A 26351-nucleotide genomic window follows, 5' to 3' on the forward strand; every position below is an offset into this window, starting at 1 on the left:
CAGTGAAATTGGGGCAATATTACAATCATGAATAATGATTATTTTCTGATAGAAATAAGACGATTTCTCTTCTTATTTGCTGCTCATGTGACTCTGAGAAAGTTTGGATTGAACGGAATCATTAATATGCGGACAGATGTTAATTTTGCGGACAGATGATAAGCTTGCTTTATTTTCTTACATTTTCGAAATCACAATTCAAAGATTACGCAATTAGAAACTTAGATTTTATATTCTTGCCAGGCTGCTGAGTTTTTTTGCTGTACAGGATTTCTTCCTATAACTGAGATGTGGCATAGAATGAACTAAACTGGATAATATTTTATTGTGTAGAACCGGTGTCATCTACTGGTGGAGAGGAGATAAACCCAGAGGAGAGAGACAACCACTTCGACCCCATCGTTCAGCCGCTAGAGAAGGTCGACCTTGTTACCGGTGAGGAAGGGGAGGTTGCCGTCTTTTCGGCTCGTGGCAGACTCTATCGCTTCCACTCTGCCTCGCGTTCGTGGAAGGAACGTGGCGTCGGGGATATCAAGATTATGCACGCGCCGAAATCGGATGCCTACCGCGTGGTGATGCGCCGCGACCAGGTATACACAGTTTGTGCCAACCACTTCATCACCAAAGCCATGACGATGCTGCCCATGTCGGGCAGCGACCGGGAGTGGGTGTGGAACGCCATGGATGCTGCTGACGGGGAGGCCGTCTCCGAGCAACTGGCGATCCGCTTCAAGGAGAGCACCACGGCTGCTTCCTTCAAGGAGGTCTTCGAGCGGGCCCAGGAAGCATTGCGGCAGAAGGCTGGTGATGCGGGGCAGGAGACGATTACCACGTCTACGGCTGAAGAAGCCTCGGCGAGTAAGACGGTAGATGGTGCCATGGCAACTGACTCTAGCCAAGGTGCTTAATATGAGGAATTTATTGTCTGCACGTCTGGAAACCTTCATTCAGATTTGTTTTCCATTTTGATAGGAATTAAAAACAAAACAAGTAGAAATTGGGGCGATATTGCAATCATGAATATGAATATTTTCTGATAAAAATAAGAAGATTTCTCGTCTTATTTGCTGCTCATGTGACTCTGAGAAATTTTGGATTGAACGGAATCGTTAATATGCGAACAGATGTTAACCCCGCTTTGCTTTCTTACTTTTTCGAAATCATCAGATTAATAATACGCAATTAGAAACTTAGATTTTATATTCTTGCCAGGCTGCTGAGCTTTTCGCTGTTCAGGCTTTCTTCCAATAATTAAGATGTGTCATAGAATTAATTGGATGGTATTTTATTGTGTAGAACCGGTGTCATCTACTGGTGGAGAGGAGATAAACCCAGAGGAGAGAGACAACCACTTCGACCGCATCGTTCAGCCGCCAGAGAAGGTCGACCTTGTTACCGGTGAGGAAGGGGAGGTTGCCGTCTTTTCGGCTCGTGGCAGACTCTATTACTTCCACTCTGCCTCGCGTTCGTGGAAGGAGCGTGGCGTCGGGGATATCAAGATTATGCACGCGCCGAAATCGGATGCCTACCGCGTGGTAATGCGCCGCGACCAGGTAAACACAATCTGTGCCAACCACTACATCACCAAAGCCATGACGATGCTGCCCACGTTGGACAGCGACCGGGCGTGGGTGTGGCACGCCATGGATACTTCTGACGGGGAGGGTGTCTCTGAGCAGCTGGCGATCCGCTTCGAGGAGAGCACCACGGCTGTTTCCTTCAAGGAGGCGTTCGAGCGGGCGCAGGAAGCGTTGCGGCAGAAGGCTGGTGATGCGGAGCAGGAAACGGCTACCACGTCTACGGCCGAAGGAGCCTCGACGAACATGGCGAGTAAGGCGGCAGATGGTGCAACGGCAACTGAATCCAGCCAAGGTGATATAAAAATATGAGGAATTTATTGTCTGCACGACCTTATACCTCTTTGTTCACCCCGGGAAAAACAATAAGAATATTATCTATCCCGTAGCAACCTCCAAAAACTACTAGAGGGACTCTTGATCTATTTAACACAGTCCCCTGCGAGCATCTCAAACGTAGGATGTAAAATTTTGTGCTTGAAAACATTACGTTCCTATTTCTTATTGTCATCGTGATGTTATCGGTTTCGCAGGAGATGATCCCAACACGCCAGAGGTTCGGTCATGTGACCCGATACCGACAAGTGGGCTTACAGATGCGCCTAGAGCTCTCTCCCCCACGAGAGAGGCAGCTGGGTCTCCATCGTCTGCCGAAGCAGGAGTAAACAAACCAGGTAAAATTATCTAACAAAGAGAGGAATAATGCTGCCGAGTAATCTTGAGTAAAAGAGCAATATGACATCCACCTGTCTCCCCCAGAAATTCATACAAGTGCCATTTATTGGCCAGGTTGACACAAGTCTGAATAAAAAACGAGTTTTTGTCTTCAATAATAAGTACAAAAATTAGTTTGTGAAATATGTTTCCCTTACCAAGTATCGACCGGTACTTTTGAGAGACTTATTACAACAAGATATTGGTTATGTCCTCGAGACTGAAGAGCTTATCGTTGCACGGATGTGTAATTGAATTAATAGGATGAATTCGATTATTTAGGACCAGTCTCGTCTACTGGTGGAGGGGAGGTAAACCTGGAGCAGGAGAGATTCATCTACGTTATGCTTTGCCATGTATTATGTTTGTGGTGGCCTTCCATAGACGTTACCGTCTTGGCGTGGAAAATTTGACCCTCTGCATTCTAGCTTTCAACTTCAGTGGAACTGTTGATGTGTTTTTTTTTTTTAAACTTTGTGTCAGACAAGTCTCAACAAACTGTGAACAACAGAAGTTCTCAAGAATTTTAAAGCCATTTCCCACACAGCATCATAACTATGACCGACGATTGCATAACAAGTTTTTGTTACCTCGGTTGAAGGCAGGAGCACATGTCCTCATTCTTGCATAATTAACTGCTTGTCCTCTAACAAGTTACTTGCCTTGCAGTATCATGGGGAACCCAAAGTGGTGTGAGCGTTGTGTTTGAAGTCAAACGTTACTGTCAGGCTAAGAAAAACTTTGTTGATGTCTTGTTGCTATCAAATACGTGTCAGTAAATATTTGCAACATGCCTACGCTTATCGTAAAGAGAAATGTGTAAAAATAGGGCGTTTACGGAATTAATCCAGTATGACCTTGTTTGACTTTTGTCTTTGTTTTTGAAAGATGCGAGAATGGCCACTGCTCAGTGCTTCTAGATTATCGGGTCCACTGTGTAGGTAATACCAAGGAGGTTTTATGCATGGAGTTCCAACTGGATGTAATTATTCAAACAGTTGTCAGATTTATATTGATGTACAAAAGAATTCCACCATTGCACTTGTGCCTTTGATGATCGATGTTCGACGCCGCTGTCTTGCTGAGCAATCTGAACATTCATTTTGATCGTTATAATGTTGGCCATATTTTGCTTATCTATTTATTAGATGAAATGAAATTTCACTTAATGATAAAGCATATCTAAAACAAAAGTCCAGAAAGTCCAGAAATTTGTGCAACAGCGTAAATCAGAGCTATATCATGTAAAAATGTTTAAAACTGTACCATCCTGGGAAGCTGGATTTATCACTTTTCCGCTTTATTTCCACAAATGAAACTTATATGGAATAATCTTCAAGTATTAATTCTTTCTTGATAGATATATCAGATTAGTGCCCGGGTATGCCCAGTCGAGCAATTTTCATCTTTATTTCAGCATTTTTTTGCTCAATTTCTATTCGCGCATCCTCGTGTCTGTACCACCTACCTTTTTATAAGAAGGGATAGCGAAAAGTAATTACCATCACAAAGACATATCTTCCTTTGAAAGTGGCTGGTGATTATGCAATGAGACACGAGTCAATTGTCTTCGTATCTGCGCGGCAGATCCTGTTTGGCACATGCTTCAAATATTTTTTAGCGGCGGTTTCGAACATCTAGCAAAGTAATTAAGACGGTTGTGACTCCATTCCCCGCATTCTCTACAACCTCCTTGGTAATACAGTATGAGTAAGGTATTGACTGCAAGCGCGTACGTACAGTAGGTATCGACTAGCTATGATTCTCACGCATGCAAGTACATTCGTTCCAACTAGGTGACTGCAGGGATGAAGGATATATCGCTCTCTCTTTCCTTTTTTAAGTTTGTAGGATTTTTTTTTAGATGAAAGTATGTAGTTATGTATGTATCTACGTCATTTTGATTTACTTACCTAGTCACTTAACATTTACCATTCTAATTAAGTCATGACCAACTCCGCTAGCTTAGAAAGTTCTGTAAAACCTGGTTGCCCAGACAACCACTCCGAAGCCCCGTTTCCGTGCTGTACACATGTATGAGACCACACACGTTTCCTCGTTCTTTTGCCGGTACTACGCGTTTCGGATCTCCCCATTAGTTCTTCGACAGCTGAGCAGTGGCCTGATATAACTTTTTTTTTTTCCGACTCCACTTTCCTGTCGCTTTTATGTCTTTTACAAAGTACAAAGTCTATTTTTAACCCTCGAAATTCGTACTGTCTATGTTCTCTCTCGAATTGCTGTCTGCGATCGAATTATAAGCCCTTTTAAGGGCTCCGTTATCGGTAGTCATGTCTCCCAATGACAAGGTAACAAAGCAAGCAATTATAAGGCTGCCCTGACCATGCTACCCTGGCACACAGAGTCCGAAGTACCATCCAATGGTTCTATTTAACACAGTCCCATGATGAGAGCATTCCAAACGTAGGATGTAAAATTTTGTGCTTGAAAACATTACGTTCCTATTTTTTATTTTGATCGTGATGTTACCGGTTTCGCAGGAGATGATCCCAACTCGCTAGAGGTTCGGTCATGTGACATGATATCGACAAGTGGGCTTACAGATGCGCCTAGAGCTCTCTCCCCCACGAGAGAGGCAGCTGAGTCTCCATCGTCTGCCGAAGCAGGAGTCAACAAACCAGGTAAAATTACACAACAAAGAGAGAAATAAAGTAATCACGAGAAAAAGAGCAATATGACTCCTACCTGTTACCCCTAGAAATAATTCATCCAAGTGTCATTGTTTGTGATTTGGCAGGGTGCTCCGAACCTGCTGGCTCGTTTTTACGGGACTATTGCTGAAGCACTTCACCCCCTTTTACACTTTCACGGATTGCTTCACAGATGACCACGGATCGTCATCCGTGATGTTCCGGCATGCAAAATATTGATTTTCCCCTCAATGCCGGCATGGTCGGTGGGAATACGATCCCAACTGGGTGTCTACCCGGACAAATACGGAGTCTACACGGTAAAGTAAGGTGCTAAGCCCCTGTCACACTTTGCTGGATAGACCCACCGTACTCAAACGGGCGATATTTTGCTCATCCGTTGTTCAAATCGTCAATCCGGTGGACAAAGTGCAAAGTTTCCGTTTTAGAGGAGCGTACGTGCACGGTATAGGCGCCGCACCGAACGAAGAAACAACGACCCTGAGGCGATTGTGTACAGGACAGTTAAAAGTGCGCAAACGAAGCAGAAACGAATATGAACAGCTTGCCCACAGGACAAAACGCACGAGGAACAAATAGGTGACGCATGAGATGTACATCGAACGTCAGATATCCATTGATGTGACTGCTATCGGGATATACAATTTGGAGCGTCCACCACTCGACCAGTTCTGCTTCTACTACCTGTACACTTCACTTCACATATCATAAATAATATCAGCTACCATCAATATGCCAAGGGATCGAAGGCCAAGACTTCTCAATATGTTGGCTACTTGTTGCTAGACTTTGACACCGCTTTCTTCATTTTGGTCCCAAATATCACGTACATGCAGATTTACCCAAAAGTTTCTCACTTTACACAAAATCACTTTCATTCATGCCCAATGCTACTTCACAAATTTAACCTTCTCTATTTTTGTTTCTTATTGATTTTTTTTTTCAGATGTTCTTTATAACGATTAACAGCCGGATGATTGTCTTGATTTTCTCAAGTAAAGGCACATAATATTCTTCATTGAACTCATCCATTGCATTTTAAGATCATGAAGTCATGATACACTATTTTGACATTCAGAATATCAATGTCAGCAATACATTTTTCAAATTTGGACATTGACTCAAGGTTTGAACCAGTCTCTATTTTCTCTCAAACAGCTCATTCTCAAGTCAAAATTCACTCATAACTTGTAACCTGTGAATATCCAACAGTTTATCTCAGCCGAAGCCCAGTCATATCGAATATACTTCATTGCCCCATGATAGCAAATCTGATCAAGGCTGTCATTTTTGCTAGCAAAACCTAGTGTATTATAGGTGATGATAGTTATGATTGCTTCCATAAATTTGGTTCAGATCTCTGCAGTTCCTCAGTATATAGTAAACTGACTGGAAATCTTGCTTTTCTGGAAGACTTGTCGTCCTGTCACAGAGGGGTATGAAGTCCCCCCCCCCCACCCCCCAAGCAGATGATGGTCTTTCCGACCTTGAAACATATGGTGCATTTTGCTTTCTTTTTGATGTGTCTCTCACCTTTTTACCTGAACCACAACATTTGCTTGGTAAATTCGGGGAGACTTAGCAAAAGTAGCTCGATTTTGTTTCGACTTTGTGTCTATGACAATTGGTCATACAAACCAAATTGCCTGTCTCTCTCAGGACCACTTTGCCACTTCTTGGACCGCATCTGCCTTCTCTGTTGCTTACTTTCCCTCCTCCATGCGCCAATATACTCCTGGAGTGCCATGTTGGCATTCTGCAGCAACGAACTCTACGGGAGGCCTAGCGGATCAAAACGAGAGGAAAGTGACGCGACAAAGTACAGTACAGATACAGGAGAAAACGTGCAACTATAGGACAAGGGTAGTATCGCGCTTTCCGTTTTTGGCGAGGAAAAACTTTGTGCATGCACAAAGTTTTTTGACCGCTCTGACGAACATCCCCGGAAGACAAACGTCCATCCAAAGGATAAAAAGGACATCAAACGCATTTTAACGGATATCAACGGATGCCAAAAATCGACGTTCGGTTCCCATGCGTTTGCCTTATCCGGCAAAGTGTGACAGGGGCATAACATACAGACAAGGAATGATTGCGGACCACAGCGGAAAGGATGCGGAGCTAACACAGATATCAAGAAAGAGCACGGATGCAACTGGGTCCCTTCTCAGTCTTTACACGGATATCCCCAAAATGTTGACAGATAACATTTGCTTTTGCTTTTGACACTTCATCACTCTCGGGTGACATGCCTCCACGAGTTAAATATAACAAGCACACTATAGCAGCAGCCTACATACGCCTCTGCTTGTCGACATCATAAGGCAAATCTCTTTGTTGCGGGAACATCATGACAGAAGCAAAGCGAAACAAAACAAAACAAATCAAAACACAAACAACTGCAAGAGATATGTGTGGATCACTCAAGCTTCTCAGGCGACCACTATGCGAACAGTATGAGGGGTCGATGGCTGTACTGATTGGGGAAGATGTGAACAAATCTCATGGACTTTATGAGCTTGTATTGGCAAAATACATTGTACATGAATTTTTCATCCCGGATGAAACCGATGCTGATACGAACGTCCCGATGTCTTCGAATTCGCGGATTGTCCCGGAATGAGTACGGAGGCAACACGGAGTAGTCGGTGCCTACAAGGAAGTAATACGGAGGCACCACAGAGTAGACGGTGCCAACAAGGAAGAGTTCGTATTGATTTTCATCTGTAATGTCCGGGATGAAAAATTAAGCAAGCTTAATTTTGTCCGCGGACATGCCGGATGATCAAGGATAATGCCGGATGACTTCACGGAGTCAACACGGTCATGCCGGAAACAGTACGGATGATCCAGGATCGAGGATCCGTGGTCAACCGTGATGCGATCCGTGGAAGTGTATTACCCATTTGACTCAAACAGGTCTACTTAACAGTAGACCTCCTCACCAAGATCGGTTTTCTAATAATCCACAGGAAGTCTCAGCTGCATCAAAACGGATCCAGAATTTTTAGGCGCAAAACTGGATCTGCAGCACCAACTAGCACGACCATTTCCACACAGGATACAAAGAGGAAGACAAATGGCATTTGCTGGCTTGCTTACTTGCTTGTTTTCTTGTTTCATTTCCATATGGAAAGATGGCTGGATAGCCCATATTCAGCAGCAATAGCTGGTCTTCCATGGAGTCCAATAGGATGTTAGGCGAGACCGCTCTCCATTCTGACTAGCCAAACAAAATGCAACATCCCAACACTAGCTTCGGTTCTTGGGCCTCCTGGCAAGTCTCAACAAAGACACAGTTCCAGAATGCAGACGGAGACTGGAGAAAATTCAAATAGATCTCCTTAGGCAGTATCGTCCCCTCGGGAAGCCTATGGGTCTAATCAAAAGCATTATCAGTCTGACGAAAGCAAAAGGCAGAAGCCCTTCGTATACGGATCTACCGTCAATATCTTCAGGTCGGGAAGTCATTTTTGCAGCCAACACAATCTCTTACAGTGTTTTCAGACGGGTCTAGGGCAATTACCCCCTGGGCAATTACCCCAGACCCTTCCCCTGAGCCTAACCTAAATCCTGAACCTAAACCTAACCCAAACTCTAATCTCTTTCTGCTTGTCATCCCCGCTGAAAATGTTTAAAGTTAGGTGGAGGGAGCAGCTAACTTGTGTACCTGTCATTTTTTAGATCACGCTCCACCCGATGATGAAGACCACGGAGAAGAAGAAGAAAAAGAAGAAGAAGAAGAAGAGGAAGAAGAAGAAGAACGGGAGGAGGAGGAGGAAGGAGAGAAAGATGAGGCGGGAGATCATGAGGATGATGACGATGAGCATTACGAGGAGGTTGGCGATGATGAGGATGATGGTGAGTATGCCTACAAAGATGACGAAATGGATAACGACGACTAGCAAAAACTTATACCATTCATTTTGTTTCCACATTAAACACAACATATCAATCATGACGTGGGTTTTTACAATGTTGTGGTATTAGGTTTCTAGCAATCATTGAAAAGAAAAGTGACTACAGGAAAGTCTAAAGAAGCTTAAATAATCAGTTAGAAAATTGATACCCTGCAACTTTATCTTGTTTTGGCAGTAAAATAGTTTATATCCTTTCGTGTAGCTTCGTGCATTGAAGCAAACTTTCTTTGTCTTGTTGAAGGACTTTTATCATTTAGGGCCTAAGTTGCTTTTTTTTTTTTATCCTGTTTTGATGAGAACATCAAATTCGACTATGTTGAGTGCATTTCTCCAGAGAAAGATTGGGATTGAGGGATGTGCAGCCTAGCAAGTAAGATTTGAAAAGGATACCATGATAATGCATAGGCTAAGACTGCATAAATTTTCTAATTGCGCTGAATGTCTCGTGATACTGCAGAGAGAATCTGATTGCATTTAATGACTCCGATGAATAATGAAACTAATTGCATACAATCGGCATTTAATAAAAACCCGGACCGAGTTATATGTACAGGCGTACAGTATAAGTCAAGTGATAAATGTACAGTAATATTGTATAAATTATGAACGCAAGTACTCGTTACAAGGTAATATATTGTATGAAACTCATGTGAAATCAGGAAATTAGAGTTGTTGATCCATCAAATAAATGGGTGGGGTGAGACTGCACGTTGGTAAGTGTCCTTGGAGGACCAGGGCGTGAGTATACCCTGTATATCCATATCTTCCTCTTCGCTTTTTTTTTAATTCTACATCCTCAATTTGTCTTGAAAGTCTCTTTTTCTGCTTGTCATCATCCCCGCTGGGCTACCCGATAAAAAGGTTTCAGGTAAGGTGGAGGGGTCAGCTAACTCGTGCATTTGTCATTTTCTAGAACATGCTCAACCCGATTATGAAGACTACTACTACGAAGAAGAAGAGGAGGAAGGAGAGGAAGTTGAGGTGGAAGACGATGAGGATGATGACGACAACGGGTATGAGTACGAGGAGGATTGTGGTGGCCAGGAGGATAGTGACTTTGTCCTTGAAGATATCGAAGTGGACAGCAGTGACGATACTGGCGACGAAGACCATAAGAAACCTGGTCCATCCAAGTGGAATCGTATCGGCGATATATTTGCCAATTGGGGTAAGAGAGAAGATTCGGGATCATCACCACTATCTTCTCGAACATCATCACCACCATCTTCTCGGACATCATCGCCACCAAACTCGAGTAGTAGCAGCTAGAAGTGTGAATATTATTTGGTAGAATTGAAAGAAGATGCAAACTGATTATATTGTTTATGTGCCTATCACATAGTGCATTAGACTACAAGTTTGCCTACAGTAAATATCGTATATACTGAATCATCTTCCCTCCACTGCCAGTGGTTGTCATGGCAATATTATATCAATTACTTTCAAGAGGAGCAGCTCGAAGATGGAATCTTGAAAGAAGTCCAGAGGAACTACAAATCATGGTAGGCTAAATGTGATCATTTGACTGCAAAACGTTGCATGGTACTGTCGTACTGGTACTATCCTATCTTTATCACAGTAAGCCCACTGATATTGATAATCTTAAGTCATTGGCCCGTGGTTTTAGAAACTAGAGTCAGGCCTTTTAAAGGAGAGAGGACATCATATCTCCAAGACGTCAAAGACACTTGTATGTTTTAGACTGCATTATGCCAAGTGATATGTTGTGAGTAAACCTCACCACAGCTGGTCAGCAGCCTTGGAATGTTACACACACACACACACACACACACACACACATATATATATATATATATATATATATATATATATATATATATATATATATATATATATCTGTATAATAACATTGATTTGTTTAGTTCGGAATTCAGAATTTGACTAAAACATATTTTCTTGAAATAACCTTGTCATGGCTAGAAGCCAGAGAGCGAAATGTCAATGAAAAGCATGGTATTGATTGATGCTCAACAAAACAACCCCACAAAATCAAAAAGATAAATACATGTAGTACTATAATAGCTTAATAACAACTGCAGTTGTTGATACCATGCAGGCCCACCTGAAAATATTGTATCTTCCAACGTCCTAAAATCTTCACAATCACTGCGCCAACACACCTGCAGTCATGTGTCTGGAACATATTGCTTGCATATTTTTCAGTATGATTATTTTGCTTTCTCTTTTCAGAATGTCTCTCTCTCTCTCATTCTTTCACTATACATGTATATCTCACTATATATCTGCTGCTGAATCACCGTTCCTCTGTCTCCTTACAATTTTTGTTTTCTACTCCAGGAAGATGGCTAAGAACATCAATCATGCTCTTGGTGCATTTTGTATAGTTGGATATCAAAACCATTACAAGGCAAGAACATATTATAGCTTTCAGTGAATATTCTACATGGAAATGCAGCTTAATCAACACTGTAGTTCAATTTGATAAATCCATGGTGCTAAGAAGCGGGATATTTGAAAAAAACACACGATGATGGTTTGATGTGCTTCATATCTGAAATAAATAACATGAGATACAGGCAAGACAAAATGTTCATTTTCTTATTGGAGTATTTGACCATTTTAACGGAACCTGTTTTTATAGAAGATGTAACATTGACATTTTTGTGAATGCAGGAAAGCTTGTCAGTGCTACATGTACATTGTAAATTGTATTGGTCACTAGAGAATACTTGCAAATGACGAGGCAATCAGTCCAACAGGAATAAGAAGTGATGATAGTATGATTTCATGTCGGAATTATACATAGGGATCGCCTGATTTATGTATAAGTTACCTTGATCTTAAGAAGTAAGGTTTGAGGTGGATACCATGATTAGCAAAGGATATGATTGTGTAAACGCTCAAATTGCCATGGAATGTATCTTGTGATGGTAAAAGGAAAACGTACTTGCATTTTATTGCTGTAATGAAAAATAAAACTACAAAACATAATGCAGTTCTATTATATACTGTATTACATACTAGCAAGTCCAATGATGATATAACATTGTATGATATACATGCATATCCTCAGACATGATAATATTTATGAAATTCATGTGAAATGAGGAAAATAGAGTTATGTTGATCCATCAAAGGTGGTGTTGATTCAGAATTGGAAAGTTAATGCATCCATCATTATTACAATGTATTATTATTACTATTATTATATTATTATTATTATTATTATTATTATTATTATTATTATTATTATTATTATTACTAATAACAATAATAATAATAACAATAATAATAATAATAATAATAATAATAATAATAATAATAATAATAATAATAATATTATTATTATTATTATTATTATTATTATTATTATTATTATTATTATTATTATTATTATTATTATTATTATTATTATCATTAATGAGCTTCAGTCTATTTGTGAAGAAAGTCCAGTCTGTTTGCAATCACTGCATTATGTATACATTCACGTCATTGTATTGTCAAGTATATTATTATGTCCACACAGAATTAATGCTCAATAAAGATTGGCAAGTTAAAGTGATGATCTTCTAATCTAAACTTTGCCTGATTTTTGTATGTGTGACTTATTAATTTCCAAGTTCAGCACAGTGTGCCTGGTTGATACCGTTTGCCGACTATTGCTAGTTGCCTGGGTGAACCATGAGGGGGCGGCATCACTTGTCACTTTTCTTGTGTGGGTGACTTCATTGGGTTGGCACCCTGCTCTTTGTGATGAATGAATGAAGTGGGATCTTTTACGTGCATGAGTTGTGACTCTCTCACACACGGGCCCTCCATTTTATGTCCTTTCCAAGGTAAGGTTACCAAGCTTGACTGTTGTGCTGGGACTTTCATGTGGCCACACCCACTGTCAACATGTTGAAATTGGAAAGAGTGGTGGAGAATGTCATTTGTAAAGGATTCTCACTCGCCAATATGTCTTCATGACATATGATAATGAATTCACAAATACTGCAGGTGAGGAATAAGTGTTCTTACCATAATATTAGGATTCAATGATGGTATAACCTTATAGCAGAATGTTTCCTATCTCAAACCACTGTATTGATTATAGAGTCATAAAACTTTTCAGTAGGTCTCCAAGTAATAATTCACACACAATCCTGCTACTTGCACACATGGACACGCAACGCCACACAAAAGAACAAGTGCACATACTTCTGGCTTATGTAAGCGCCATAAGACGATATTTTTATTTTTCAATATCATACTATTAGACTGTAAGATATATTGGTATATTGTTTATTTTTTTTTCGTAAGGTTTGGCACGGAAAATGAAATGAGCACATTAATTTGATTTCCAATCACGATGAATGCATTTCGACTCATCTAGTCATACGTATTTGTCAAGTTTTGATGTGTTTTTTTTGTGAGCTTTTTTTTTCCTTCAACACATATTTGTTAGCATTTTTCCACGGACACGCACTTTGTTTTAAACCGTTCAGCTAGTATATATGATACACAGTACAATCAATCTAAAACTTTTCTACGTACCAAAGTATGGCCTTTTTTTTTTTTTTTAGCAGTCAACAAATCAAAAAATGACATCCACGAAATAAGCAATATCTTCATAGATATATTCATATATATCTATATATATACTTTTTAAATTTGATTAAATATATGTTTTCGCATTGACAATAAGGCATTGATAAATCAAAAAACAAAAGAATCCTCTTGCAAAAAATCACACCGTGGCCATTGTTACATTTTCTCCCTACAAGGTGTCAAGGCATTTTAACTGCAGATGCATCACCATCATACTAAACTTTACACGACCTCTCTTCAAAGTTTATCAACACCTAAAGCCAAATGGACAACAGATTTTTTTTTTTGTCTTCTAGCTTGAATACTGACCTGACTGTGATATATATATAGAGAAAAAAAAAATAACATTAAATATTTCTGATGTCTTCCATGTCTTCATCTTTCTACATTTCTCACATTTTGTTCCGAGTCCCATCATGAGTGGCTTGACTTCCTTTGTGACTGGATCTTTCCAGGCACATTTTGATCACGAAACTAAATGAAAAGTGATGATTTTTCACGTTTTACCACACAGATTTCAACTTCGCACAAAACGGAAAGCCTGAACATGAATTGGCTAAGCAGCGTGCCTGTCCTACAAAGATGTTTTGGTGTACATGATAACAGATGTGACTTTCATCACAAACAAATGAAAAAAAAAAAGATAAACTGAATGAGAAATGAGAAAATGAAGTATTGTAAATATATAGATCATTCTTCGCTAAATTCTAACAAAACTGAGAAAAATAGAACTCTATCATTTCACCGATTTATCATCATACCTAGTTACACAAAAATAATATTCGAAATTGCATTACTGGAACATCAGAGAGGAAGCAGAATGGGGTAATTTCGACGGAAGCAAGTTCGAAAAATAAGAGAGAGGAACAAAAATACATCAAAACTCATTTTTTTTTTTCAGAGCAACACAACATTCACTTAAAGTTTACAACCTTTGCATTCACTTCTCAAGTCTTTCTGCAGGGCACTGCTTGCGTGATTTACACCATCCACCGTGGATGTAAAAACACAAAAAACAAAACAAAAACAGAACACACAAAAAACAAAACAAAAACAGAACAAACAAAAAACAACAGATTTTACACACTGTCCCTTTCTTAATCGCATTCTCCGTTGTCCTTTCACCTCCCAGAGTACTATTTGTTCAAAAGAGGACTTATCCAGAGGAGACATTACTCTCATCTCGGTGTCGAGCAAATCGAAAATAATGCCTACTGACAACTTTCTTTCTTCTCTGAAGGTTTCACAGCAACTTTGGAGCTACAAGATGGGGTAAGGATGATTAGAGGCCGTTACCATCTTTCTCCATTACGAGAAAACTCTTAACTCTTCTACTGCTACCAGTTGAGAAACCTCACAAACAACAAATTTTGTCTTCTGTTTATGGGAGATCAAATTCCATTTTGGTACTGACTTTCTCTCTCTCCCTTTCTCTGTGCAATCAAACAAGATTGTTTTTTTATTTTTCCCCCTTTGGCTTACACCACCATCCTATGCATTCATTTAAACCTCAACGCTCCAAGCCTAAGTTGGCGAAATCATCATATTCTATCCAACAACTTAATGACAAATTAGTATTCTTAAAGAGAATGTGACATAACGGGAATAAAAGTGATTCCAAACAGACATAAAAATATTATACAAAGTGGGAGGTACATGACACTACACTCAAATATGTTTTTCAGTAGAGGCTAAGAATCGTCTGCAAACCTGAGATTTTTTTTAATGAATAAAAGACTCGAGAATGTTGGAGGAACGTGCACCAGAGTAACAGCTCCAGTTAATTAAAGTTTGTCATATATCACATAACAGATTACACTTCTTCTTGACACATAATAAAGAAAGGGGTGAATAGCACTATGTAGTTGGAAGTGACGATTCACGCCGAGAGTGTTGCATTCTACATAATAGACTTCAGGGTCTTTCATACACCAAAGCACACATATATAACAAGCACATGCCATGTATAAGTAGTGTCTTGCATATCTAGAACACATGTAAAGCATGACACAACTTATGTCTTTTCTCTCCTCTCTTGCATTTAGAAACAACCACTAAAAAGTAGGGGGAAAAAAAGAGATAGTGACAAGAAATTCTCGGGCATCAATACGATGAAGTTTGAGGAATACCATATCACAATTGCAGCACAGAAGGATGAAACAATTAAAATTTGGAAAAACGGAAATTGGTCTTGCTTCTCGTCACAAGATATTCATGTCATTTCAGAGTACAGTACCGGTATCGCGAATGAGACACGAGCCTAAACAATGAGCGCTACTCACTCATTGTTGGGCATAGTGGTAAAACAGCAGCAACAGTGTGAAATTAATTCGGGTGTGCCCAAATGAACTAACTGACTGACAAAAAAGTTGAAAAAAAATCCTGAACATCTACCATCTGTCAGTGACCACACTCTATCAAATCAAGCAATATTGTAAATGACAACTGCCAACAAACAGAAAAATATCACAACATAGATGTGGGGAAATGAGGTACTACTGTATACGCCATATATTTCGCGAGTCTAAATTTTCGGGAATCGGGAATTCCCAACGATTTTGTGAGTGGTTAAATTCGCGATCGTAGAGTCCTGTACTGAACGGAGAAATGTACACGCGTACGTCATATTCACATCGGGATCAGAGTCAATATTTTCGCGTGTCTTTTATTTCGCGAATAGCACCTGACTCGCGTCGCAAAATTCGAGAAAATAAAAGCCTCGCGAAATTTTCGGCATATACAGTATATTCAATGTCCAGAGTCCAGATGGATGGAATACATACAGAACTTGATTGGCCATCGATTTTGGTCAGTAAGACTTATGATTATCGGTTGTCTCCTGACAAATCTCTGCAAAATCACTTTAAAAAAGGACAAATGCGCTTTTACGGAGAAAATATTCAAGTGCAATTTTCAACAAAACAAAAACAGAAACAAACGGTTGGGAAAAAAAAGAAAAATCTCTCTCTTATGCTTCTTGCACTAGTCTTGCTTTCATGCCAGAACATGGGAACTACAAGTAGTGTTACACTAAATGGACACATGACAAAAAATGAAATCTCTGTACAAACACACAAATACTTGAGATCAAGGAAAAATAATACATATCGCACTCTACTCCTAAAGAATGCTAACAGGACTGAATGGCAGCCAAGATGCCACAGCTCTATAAGAAAGTAAGGATGGGTTGGTATTAATTTTCCCCATTCAAATGAAATATGATATTGAAGGTACAATCTACATTATAAATTCATTAGTACACTGTGCAATGACATGTTTGATATACATATACATAAATGAATGCAAAATACAGTTTAAAAAGGAAACAGTAATATTGGTCCTATAGATAGTGTGACAAAGATAAAAATAATTTCTCTACATATGCTACAAAAAGGAAAAACTGAGTGCTGAGCATATAATATGAAGCAGAACTACTCACAATATTCAAAGATTTCAACGAGAAAAACTTGTGACGAAATAATTCTTTTCTCTTTACACTTCTGCTTAAATAATGCCAGAATTTGGTTACCAATATGTGGTATAAAACTTGTTTCGGAATGTTGTGTCTCGTGTGTTCTCATTCAAGTCACACAGTTTCTTCTAGGCGAAAATAGCAAACTGTCATGTTTCCTATACACACACATAAATGCACGAGTTGTATGCTCATAATTACATAATTCAAAAGGTTTGCAAAGTTAGCTTTCTTGTTCATGCTTTTCCAAATTGGGTGGTCTGTGACTGATCTGTAATTCACTTTTGCTTTCGCTTTGTTCAACAGACCAAGAATACTCTGTTTTTCCACGTGTGTGTTTTTTGTTACAGCTTATAGATCAGGTGAACATGACTCAAACATGACTCAAGAAACAAATGCATACTTCTTTTCATCTGCTTCCATCAAAAAAATATATAATAACTTGTCAACACCAACACTGAGTGTTATGTCCAACTTATACACACATCGCATAGAATGATCATTAAGGCGGCATTTTGTATCAGGTCCTCTAGCACGTCTTGCTTGATTGGGCTACGCACTGACCAAACGACCCTGATATACTATTTAGAACTCATAAGAACACAAAGAGCGGCTACTTGCTGAACCGAATAAGTTAATAAATAATGGCAAAAATAGAGCGATCTGACAGTCACATGTTCTGAACATTCTGGTAGCTTTCCCCCTCTAAAGAGTAAAAGCCCTTGCATGAAGATTTTCGACTGGATGGTGGCATGCTGGCTTAAACAGAGAATGCTAACTAAAGCAGCCTGTGTCATTGGACAGCTGAGTACGTACTTTGCCAAACATTCTCACGCCACGTTTGGCGCACTGTAGAAGCAGCAGCGGTCATACTTGAATTGTCGTTCAGTCATCCTAGAGCTTTACTCTTTGAGACAACAGTACCATACTGAAACAATGATATGTATACATATATATATTATAGATAGATTTATATATATTTACTTTGATGTTAGTCTTAATACTTATCTGTTTTTCTCCATCACTTAAATGCAATATACACAAGAGCGTCACTGTACAAAGCACTTCATAAGAGTGTCAGCCATATGGTGACATTCGTTTACATAATACAGCACTACGAGAAAGGAAAAAGCCTGACTTTCATACAATTTATAATATACCATATCTCAAAAAATAGATCTTTATGATGTAGTGGTTGATTTCTTTGTTTTCTATGTAATTACACTATGTAAAGATGATTTAAGTTGAGATGTCATAAGAAACACAACAAAGGAAAAAAAAAAATGCACTGAAGTAATCAACCTAGACTTAGAATACTCCTTGGACACCGTACATAGTTTTGAGCAGTGCCTGCAGTGCATGTGGTTCTCTTCATTCTCCTGTCTCCCCGAGACCACGGGAGAACACAAAAAAGTTTCTTCCTTTCCTTCATACATAGGCAAGCCAGACATTTAAAAAATAAAATGATGCATCAACAAACGAATATACGAGGAAAGGAGAGAGAAGCGCCTCGCATCGAGGTATTTGGTGTCCCTCTGGAACAGACAGCACATTCTAGGAAAGAGTCCATCGCTCTAATACTGACCGGCTTTGTGACCATCATATCCCCTCGCAAACCATCTCTCCTTACGGCCATTCTCTTGGTAAACCCTTGAGTAAAGAAAACAGCTCGATACGGATAGGACTCTTGGTTTCAGACCAACCTTCATGTGCCATTTCCAAGAACATTTCAGCTCCTATTCTTGCTTCTGTTGTTAACATCATAAAAATAACATCTTAATATGAATGGGTAGAACTACACAGTACATGGTAACTATGTAAGTATTCCCTTCCATAGAGTTGAATAACATGGAGAATGCACAACCCCTATAACCATCGTCCCTGTAAACTAGAATTTGGCCCTGAATGAGTTCATCAGAGGGAAACAAAAGGTAATGCAATAATGAATGCATCACAACATGTTAAGCACATTTCCAGACATTATCATATTTCCATTAGTCCTACTGATTGCTAAATAGCAGTGTTGTATTCCTCTCATAGCCTGAACAATGTTTTAGGCAAGACTAATACTGATACAATCATTACTTATTTTCAAACATTTTTATCTTCCTGAAATCAAATCAAAGTTTTTTCCCCCATGAAAATCATAGCAGAGCTCAAGAGAGAGAGAGCGAGGTAGCACCCTAGGTTAGGGAGCTCTGGAGTTAAGACTGCCTTCTTATCACAAACCCATGATGACCAAAACTCTCCATCACCCCTTATGTCATGTGACCTTTGGAAGATTCCCCCAGGTTCAGCCTTACCCCAAGTTTTGTGACATACAATCTGATGACTCCAAGTGCAGCATCAGTGTGTTTTTCTTCCTCTTCTTACTTTGACGGCAAGAAACAAATTTCCTCTTCTTACACGACGGCAAGAAACAAATGCAAACAACTGACAAGGAGACTACCAAGTTCTGAAAAAATCTCAGCTTCAGGAACACAAACAGGAATATAGAAGCTGTCAGAAACAGTACATGCACAAGGAGTGACAGCGTTCTTAGGGTCGCATCTGTGCTGTCTTTGAATCGCTTTCCTTTCTCCAGATATGTTGCCAACAAACTCTGGTAATTCCAAGAAATTGTGTCTGGAAGCCCTCTAATTTCTACCATATTCTATAGACAGAACCTTAACACTGGAGATATCATATTCTCAATTCACATCACACTAAATAAGTGTTGAGGAATTTCAAAGAATTTTTGCATATTTGTTCTTATATCCTTTCAAATTCTTAGGCCTCCGACTGTATGGTTGGGGTGGTTTTCGTCTATTTCTGGTCACACCACAAAATAAAACTGCATCAAGTGACATCTTAGGCTTAGATTTACTCATTTGTCTTAATAAAGAGCCTTAAAAATAAAGATAAGATAAAGCTCACCCTAATCTTTGAAAGTCAGGACAAATCAAATGGCCTTGCACATACTATTCTCCATACTTGATGACTTCCACAAAATTAATTTCTTCCATAAATTTGTCCCCCCCCCCCAAAAAAAAAAAAAAAAAAAAAAAAAAAAAATCCTATTATTATCTGAAATCCTTCTGGATTGGGATAACCACAAAAGAATTTATCTCTGCATTCACAGGAATGCAGCCTGATAAAAATTACATTTCTGAACACATTTGTACCTCTGTCAGAGTGTCTGAAATCAGCTTTTTACTTGTCCAATGAAGGAGTTGGTAGGTGACACCAGAACTGAAAATGCACCAAAATTTGCCTCCTAAAAGATGCTAATGGCATTTCTCAAGGAATTGAATAATAGCTGAAATGAGAGATAGAATGAGAGGAACTTCTTTCTTTAGAGTTAATTCTTCACATTATGAATTTACACAAATACAACGAGATCACTTTCAGGAAGTCAACAGACCTCGTCAAAACTGGCAGGTGATGAAGCAAATGACATTTAAGAAACAAACAAACCAATCATTGCTGGCATATTTGCCCTTGATTGTCCATTTTTCTGGGGTTCATAAAAATACAGCTCCATAAAAATGAAATCAGTTTCTTTGTGCTCGGGTAGATTTCCCTAATATGATAACAAGATGAATTTCAATTACTGTCCCAGCATTACCACTATCATACAACTCAGCTTGGCCCAAGACAGCTTAACCACCTTTCATGTTCATCTTTCAACTTACATTGCTCTCACAAATTCTCTTTTGAGCAAAAAATTCCAATTCATTGAATATAAATCTTACAATCTGTATCAACTTTGTGCTAGAAATATTTGATCCATGCCTTAATCATTTTAACCTCAAACTACATGTTGACCTTTATCAATGAAATTTTCAAGGACGAGGATGACTTCCTCAAAAACTGTCAAGCGCAAGGGGTGCACCTGGCCATCGAGAAATTGGACAATTCATCAGAAATTGCAAAATACCATTGTTATTAAATGCATTAATGCAAATTGTCAGGAAATGACAATTGTGTATATATGACTACAATTTTGTATTGAATACTGAATTTCATTTTCAATTTTGTAACCAGCAAAGTCTAGTAATCATTCACAGAACTGATATCAAATTTAAGATTTTGCTATAATTGAGACGAAATAAGAGGCCCGTCAAATCCCAGAGACAGTTACCGAGTCAGGGTACCCCCGATGAACAGCACTAACTCTCCTAAACATATCTTCCACCAAGGTAGAGCTTAAACTCAACTTTCTTGTGACCCTTTCTTGGACACGTGACCACTCAGGCGTACCACCACTGACGCCTGTTGTTCGCAGTCAGACTCTACTCAATAATAAATAAACATAGCAAGTAACTCTATCCCACACGAGCTAGACAACTACACAACCCTATTACACAGTGCCTTAAAGTCCCCCATTCGTCTGGGACGAAAAAATGATGTCACCAGTGCCGGTGGATTCTTCTTTTGTAGGAGGATAAGCTTTTTTATTGTGAGTTCTATTGCATCTCGGTGTAACTCCACCCTTCCCTAGAAAGCTTTGACAGAAGGGCTTGTGATACTATCCCCTGAATGACTGAGGTCATCTTACATAGGAAGCCACCTACACAACAGGCAGGTCACTCGCCTTCTGTTTTATATAAGTCTTCATCACAAACTAGGCCATCATCATGGCGATATCATCAGTCCCATTGTCACAGGTTTTCCACACAAAGGGCCAACTAATCATGTTGCTCTGTTCCCTTTCCACTGGAAATATGAGCAAAACTGCACCCACACGCTGAGATATAACGTCCTGTTTCATCAAGTTCGTATTATCAAAGGAGAAAATGAATAGATGCCTGGTCTTCGAGCAGCTGTCTGAGCAGCAACCGTTTACTTCGCTGTCGCACGAGAGACACTTACAATGACTGGCAGTGACAAATGATACATTTCGTGTTGAGGTTTATCATAGATGCAAGGGATTCACTGCATCACTCCAAAGTATGAGAAGTGTTGCTGAATACCATGTAGACCAACCAAAAGAGAGGGAAATCCCCTAGCACTGCCTGAGACATGCTGCCTGCACACAGCAGTATGCTCCTTCACTCAAGACTTTGGATAATTATTGTGTGGCAACATGCAACTTCATTTCTCATACAGGTTTGTGGTCCCACTGTTAATTTACTCCAGGTGTAAATGAGCCCTGAGAAAGTTCCCAGCATGAAGGGGAAGAGACACTGCCTCTGGCACCCTTCATTGCAGAGGCATAAAAAAAGAGTTCCCTTGCATTCATTGCTTAGCAACAAATGACAATCAGGAACTGAAATAGAAATGCCTTCTTATTGACATCACACTACGTCCAAGCTTCACAGATCCCTTGGGACCTAGCTAGCATACATTCATGGACTGAAAGTGGTTGAAGCAAATAATTTCAAACAAATATGACCAGCAGAACTCTTTTTTATATTTCTAGTTGTTTCTTCATTCGATAACAACCACATTTCGAGCATCTACGGAAAGAAAGAAAAAGAAAGGATAGCGATGTGACATTTTCTCTTTGCACTTCTTTCATTGGTCTCTCCGTTTGTTTGTATTTTAGAGTGTATGTCTGTGTGTATGTGTGTCGGTAGAAGGGCGTGGCAGCTATTTGGAGTGGAGCAAAAAGCACATCCTCAAGGACAAGTGCATGACTAGCCTTTGAGGGAGGTGTTACGAGCCCACATACCACTGCAGTAGCACAGCTATGAGGATCGCTATGACAAAGATGCAGAACATGATGATACCGGCGAGCTGACTGTCCCCCCATGACTTCTTCTCTGTGTCCATCACCCCCTCGCCGTCCACCTCCGTCAGCGGCGCTTCTTCCTCTTCGTCCGGCGAGCTCGTCGTCCACGTGGTCCACGAGCTGTAGATGCCCTGGAGCTCGGGTGAGCCGTCGCTGGGCACGCGGATGGCCTGCACGCGGAAGCGGTGCTCCGTGTTCAGCTCAAGGTGGTCCACTTTGTAGCAGGTCTCGGAGCCCCGGTAGATCTAGGATGAAAGCACATCATGCAGGGTTGTCATTCTCATTTCTCAATTTTCTGACAGTAACTCAGTATGAAAGGTAATCGTGTTTCTAACAAGGAAAAAATAAATTAAATAATAAGGTCATCTTGATAATCTTCTATAGCTCAGTAATGCCGTGACCCTGCATTACGGGAAGTGCACAATTCAACATCAAAAGTGTGACCTCGCTTGACCTCCGCGTGTTGCGCATGGGTGTGTAAGATCACCTCATTTAATTGTAAGTAATGTATGGCCAGCTTATGGACCTAAATGCTAGTGATGAAATGTTAATGTTTAAATACATTGTATATGTGATAGGGAGGATTTGAGACTCTGGACCTACCACTTTGGTATCCCCATCCCGGACTCGCTGGTACTGGCACTGGTAGATCATGAGATCGTCCTGCTGGTGCAGTGTGGCCTCAGACCATGATATTTGGCAAGAATCTTCGGACTCGGCTGGCTCCACCAATGGACCTGTGGTTGGTTGTACGTATTTGAGGCACAGAAAAAGGTATGAATATGTAGTGGTGCTGAAGATTTGACGGAGGACTGCCAACACTCATAAAAAACAACACAAAACAAAACAAAAACAATGAGGAAGGTTAAAAAAAAAAATCAGGGAGAATCTTGTGTGTTACATGCATCTCATTGGGCATAAAGGATTCCAAAATCAGGGATTCTTCCACACAGTCTCGTCAGGAGGAGAAGTGATAGCTAATTTTTCAGGGTGCCTCCTCCAAACTTACGGAGACTTGGCAAATCTGATGTGATGTGATGTGATGTGCAGTGGGGATGGTCAAGCCATTTGCTTACCCTCCTAAACAAAAAACTGATTCTACATGTACATCCAATGCTTGTCTGTGATACTGATCCTCGGTCATCTTGTTAGATAGAGAACCAGTCACATAAAAGATTTGAGTCATGATAAAGGTACTAATTCACCCAGTCTCTGGTGGCTGGTGTAATTCTCACTACCAATCGGATGATTTCTGCAAATTTCTTACCTCAGTCCATAAACATGAAACTGGGAAAGCATAAAGGTCATAGTGAAGAATGATCTAAGGGTATATTCAAGATCGGCTCCCACATTCTACATTTCTAGCACCTGTCATACTTTGAAAAAAATTCCAAAAAGTCAGCATTCTAGGAGTGTCGGTAAACACAATACAAGCATGTTATCCTCCAAATCTCACAGCTTAAGACCTCTCTCTCTCTCTCTCTGTCTGTGACAGTCTGTCTCAATTAATTGACATGAATAGACATAGACTTGGAAAGAAAGATCAGCTCTGTCCAAACTTGTCAATTCGAAGTACATTTCATACCTTTGAGAGTGACGGGAGGGGCTTTGGTTGTGACGAAGACAAACTCCTCAGAGTAGGGACCTGTGCCCGCCTCGTTGCTGGCAAGTATTCGAAACTTGTACGCCGTGCTTTCGCTCAACCGCGTCACTTTGTGACTCACGTTGATGCCAGAGTAGACCACGACAAACCTGAAAACCACGGAAACACAGGTCTAATGTCAGCATCCTCAATGACTAGCTTGATTCAACATCATCTACAGTCAACTCCATGTTAGTCTATGGTGCATACTATATACGCCAAATATTTTGCGAGGTTTATGTTTTGCGAATTTCACAAGTTGGATGCTATTCGCGAATTCAAAAACACGCAAAATTATCAACTCTGATCCTGACATGAATGTGACAAACACGCAGACATTTCTCCATTCCATACTGTGCTCTACATATCGCAAATTTAACCACTCGCGAAATTGTCAGGAAGTCCTGATTCACGAAAAATTGTAGACTTATGTCAAATAAGTGGCTAAAAGGCGATGAAAATTAATGTCCCAATTTAAATTCATGGCCTAGTATGTTATTCCCATGTACCATAGTTATGGGTAAAGTCGGCCTAGTGGGTAAACTCGGCCAATTGTAATGAGGGCGCTAGTGGCCGAGTTTACCTGCAAGGCCGACTTTGCCCATAATTACCGTATTTGCAGAACACAAATATCGCCTAAGTTAATGTGTTTTGATCAGTCCCATCAAGATTGACTTACGTAGAGTTGACTGAAAAGCTGACATGACTTTTTTTCCAATGTGGTACTGGATGTACACTGCCTACTGATTTGAAAGCCTTAAACAAAGACTATTTAAAGAATTTACCAAAATGGAAAAAGTGCCTCAGAAGTATATTTTTGCCAAGCAGCAGCACACAGTAATCAGTGATTTCACATATAAGTTGAAAATGCTGAGGCATCGGATTACTAAGAAAGTTGTACACCTGTGATGGACTGACTTAGGATGTTTAGACCGAGATGAAGAAAAAAATCAAGAAACTTCGGCTGCTTACCGCCCTCGCTTGTCTTCCATCTCCAAGGTGAAGTTGAGTGACTTGGTATCACCCACCGCCCGATTGAGGTCCCCCCACTTCAGCTTGAGGGACTGGTGGCTGTAGAGGGCACACTCTAGGCGGGGCGGCGAGGGTGGGAGGGCCCTGGTAATTGCCTTCAGAACAGCACTGTACGGTCCCTCACCGATGCTGTTAAGTGCCTGCACTCGTATTCTGAGGAAGAAGGCAAGAGTCCAACCAGTGAGGATTAGTTGTTATCAATGGAACACTCAAAGAAATAATAGATACAGCCATGTATACATTTTCTATGAAACTACTACCGAAGGCATAGGAAATCACAATGAGAATGCTGCTGATGCCACTAATGGTGATGATGATATGGCTACTACCTCTACTATTGCTGTTGCTTCTTCTAGTTTTACAGAGACACCAAAAGCAATACCAGTAAGACTCATGACTACAATTTATTCTCCTTTGTTTCCTACCTTTCTACAAGAGTCTGAAAAAAATGTGTGTTATCTAGGGAGGGGAAGTCTGCAGCAGGTCCTGAAATAAATTCGAGTGTGTGTGGGGTCTGGGGAGCGGGCACGACATTCTAATGCATCAAGCCATGGGATAATTTTTGCTTCTTTATCATCTTGTCTTATATGAACTGGGCCCCGTTTTATCAAAGATACAATCGATTTCAAATTTCCATACCACACAGGCTGCCATAGACTTACAGTTGAAATCAACTATATAATCAATTTTAACTCTTCACAAAACAGGGCCCTGGTAAATCAAACTTTTGCTACATATCTTGTAATGAGGACAGTGATTTAGATGGATCTGGTTAGGGATTTATAAAAATTACCAATCTTAAGGTGAAACAAGAACGTTCGTCTTCTGCCATGTGTTATCACTTCAAAAATCAGTTATAAAAATTCTGCAATAACATGAGGACTTTTAAAGGTACTAGCCCACATTTGCAAACCCACGAAAATCAAAACTGCATAAAACAGGTCCAATATGACTTCAAGTACAAGTTATAACAGTAACATACCTCACCTGTTGCTCTTTGTCTATACCATTTGATAAAAGAGAGAAAATCATCG

The 26351-nt window shown here is 40.0% G+C and overlaps 2 protein-coding genes across 2 annotated transcripts in view; one reads left to right on the forward strand and one right to left on the reverse strand.

Annotated features, from left to right (window-relative positions):
- The first annotated feature begins 1277 nt into the window (after positions 1-1277).
- Positions 1278-10152, forward strand: LOC140244398 (uncharacterized). The gene is made up of 4 exons (XM_072324037.1): positions 1278-1872; positions 2111-2251; positions 4793-4933; positions 9821-10152. The coding sequence occupies exons 1-4, from the start codon at positions 1278-1280 to the stop codon at positions 10150-10152; spliced, it is 1209 nt and encodes a 402-aa protein (XP_072180138.1).
- A 12321-nt stretch (positions 10153-22473) lies between these two features.
- LOC140244259 (fibronectin type-III domain-containing protein 3A-like) overlaps positions 22474-26351 on the reverse strand; it is a 174389-nt gene continuing 170511 nt past the window's right edge. Inside the window, 4 exon segments of the mRNA XM_072323898.1 lie at positions 22474-22888; positions 23247-23380; positions 24229-24395; positions 25258-25470. Of these exon segments, the coding sequence (XP_072179999.1) occupies positions 22568-22888; positions 23247-23380; positions 24229-24395; positions 25258-25470 (835 nt within the window). The 3' untranslated portion in view covers positions 22474-22567.

Source organism: Diadema setosum, chromosome 21, assembly GCF_964275005.1.
Source record: "Diadema setosum chromosome 21, eeDiaSeto1, whole genome shotgun sequence".
Classification (NCBI taxonomy): domain Eukaryota; kingdom Metazoa; phylum Echinodermata; class Echinoidea; order Diadematoida; family Diadematidae; genus Diadema; species Diadema setosum.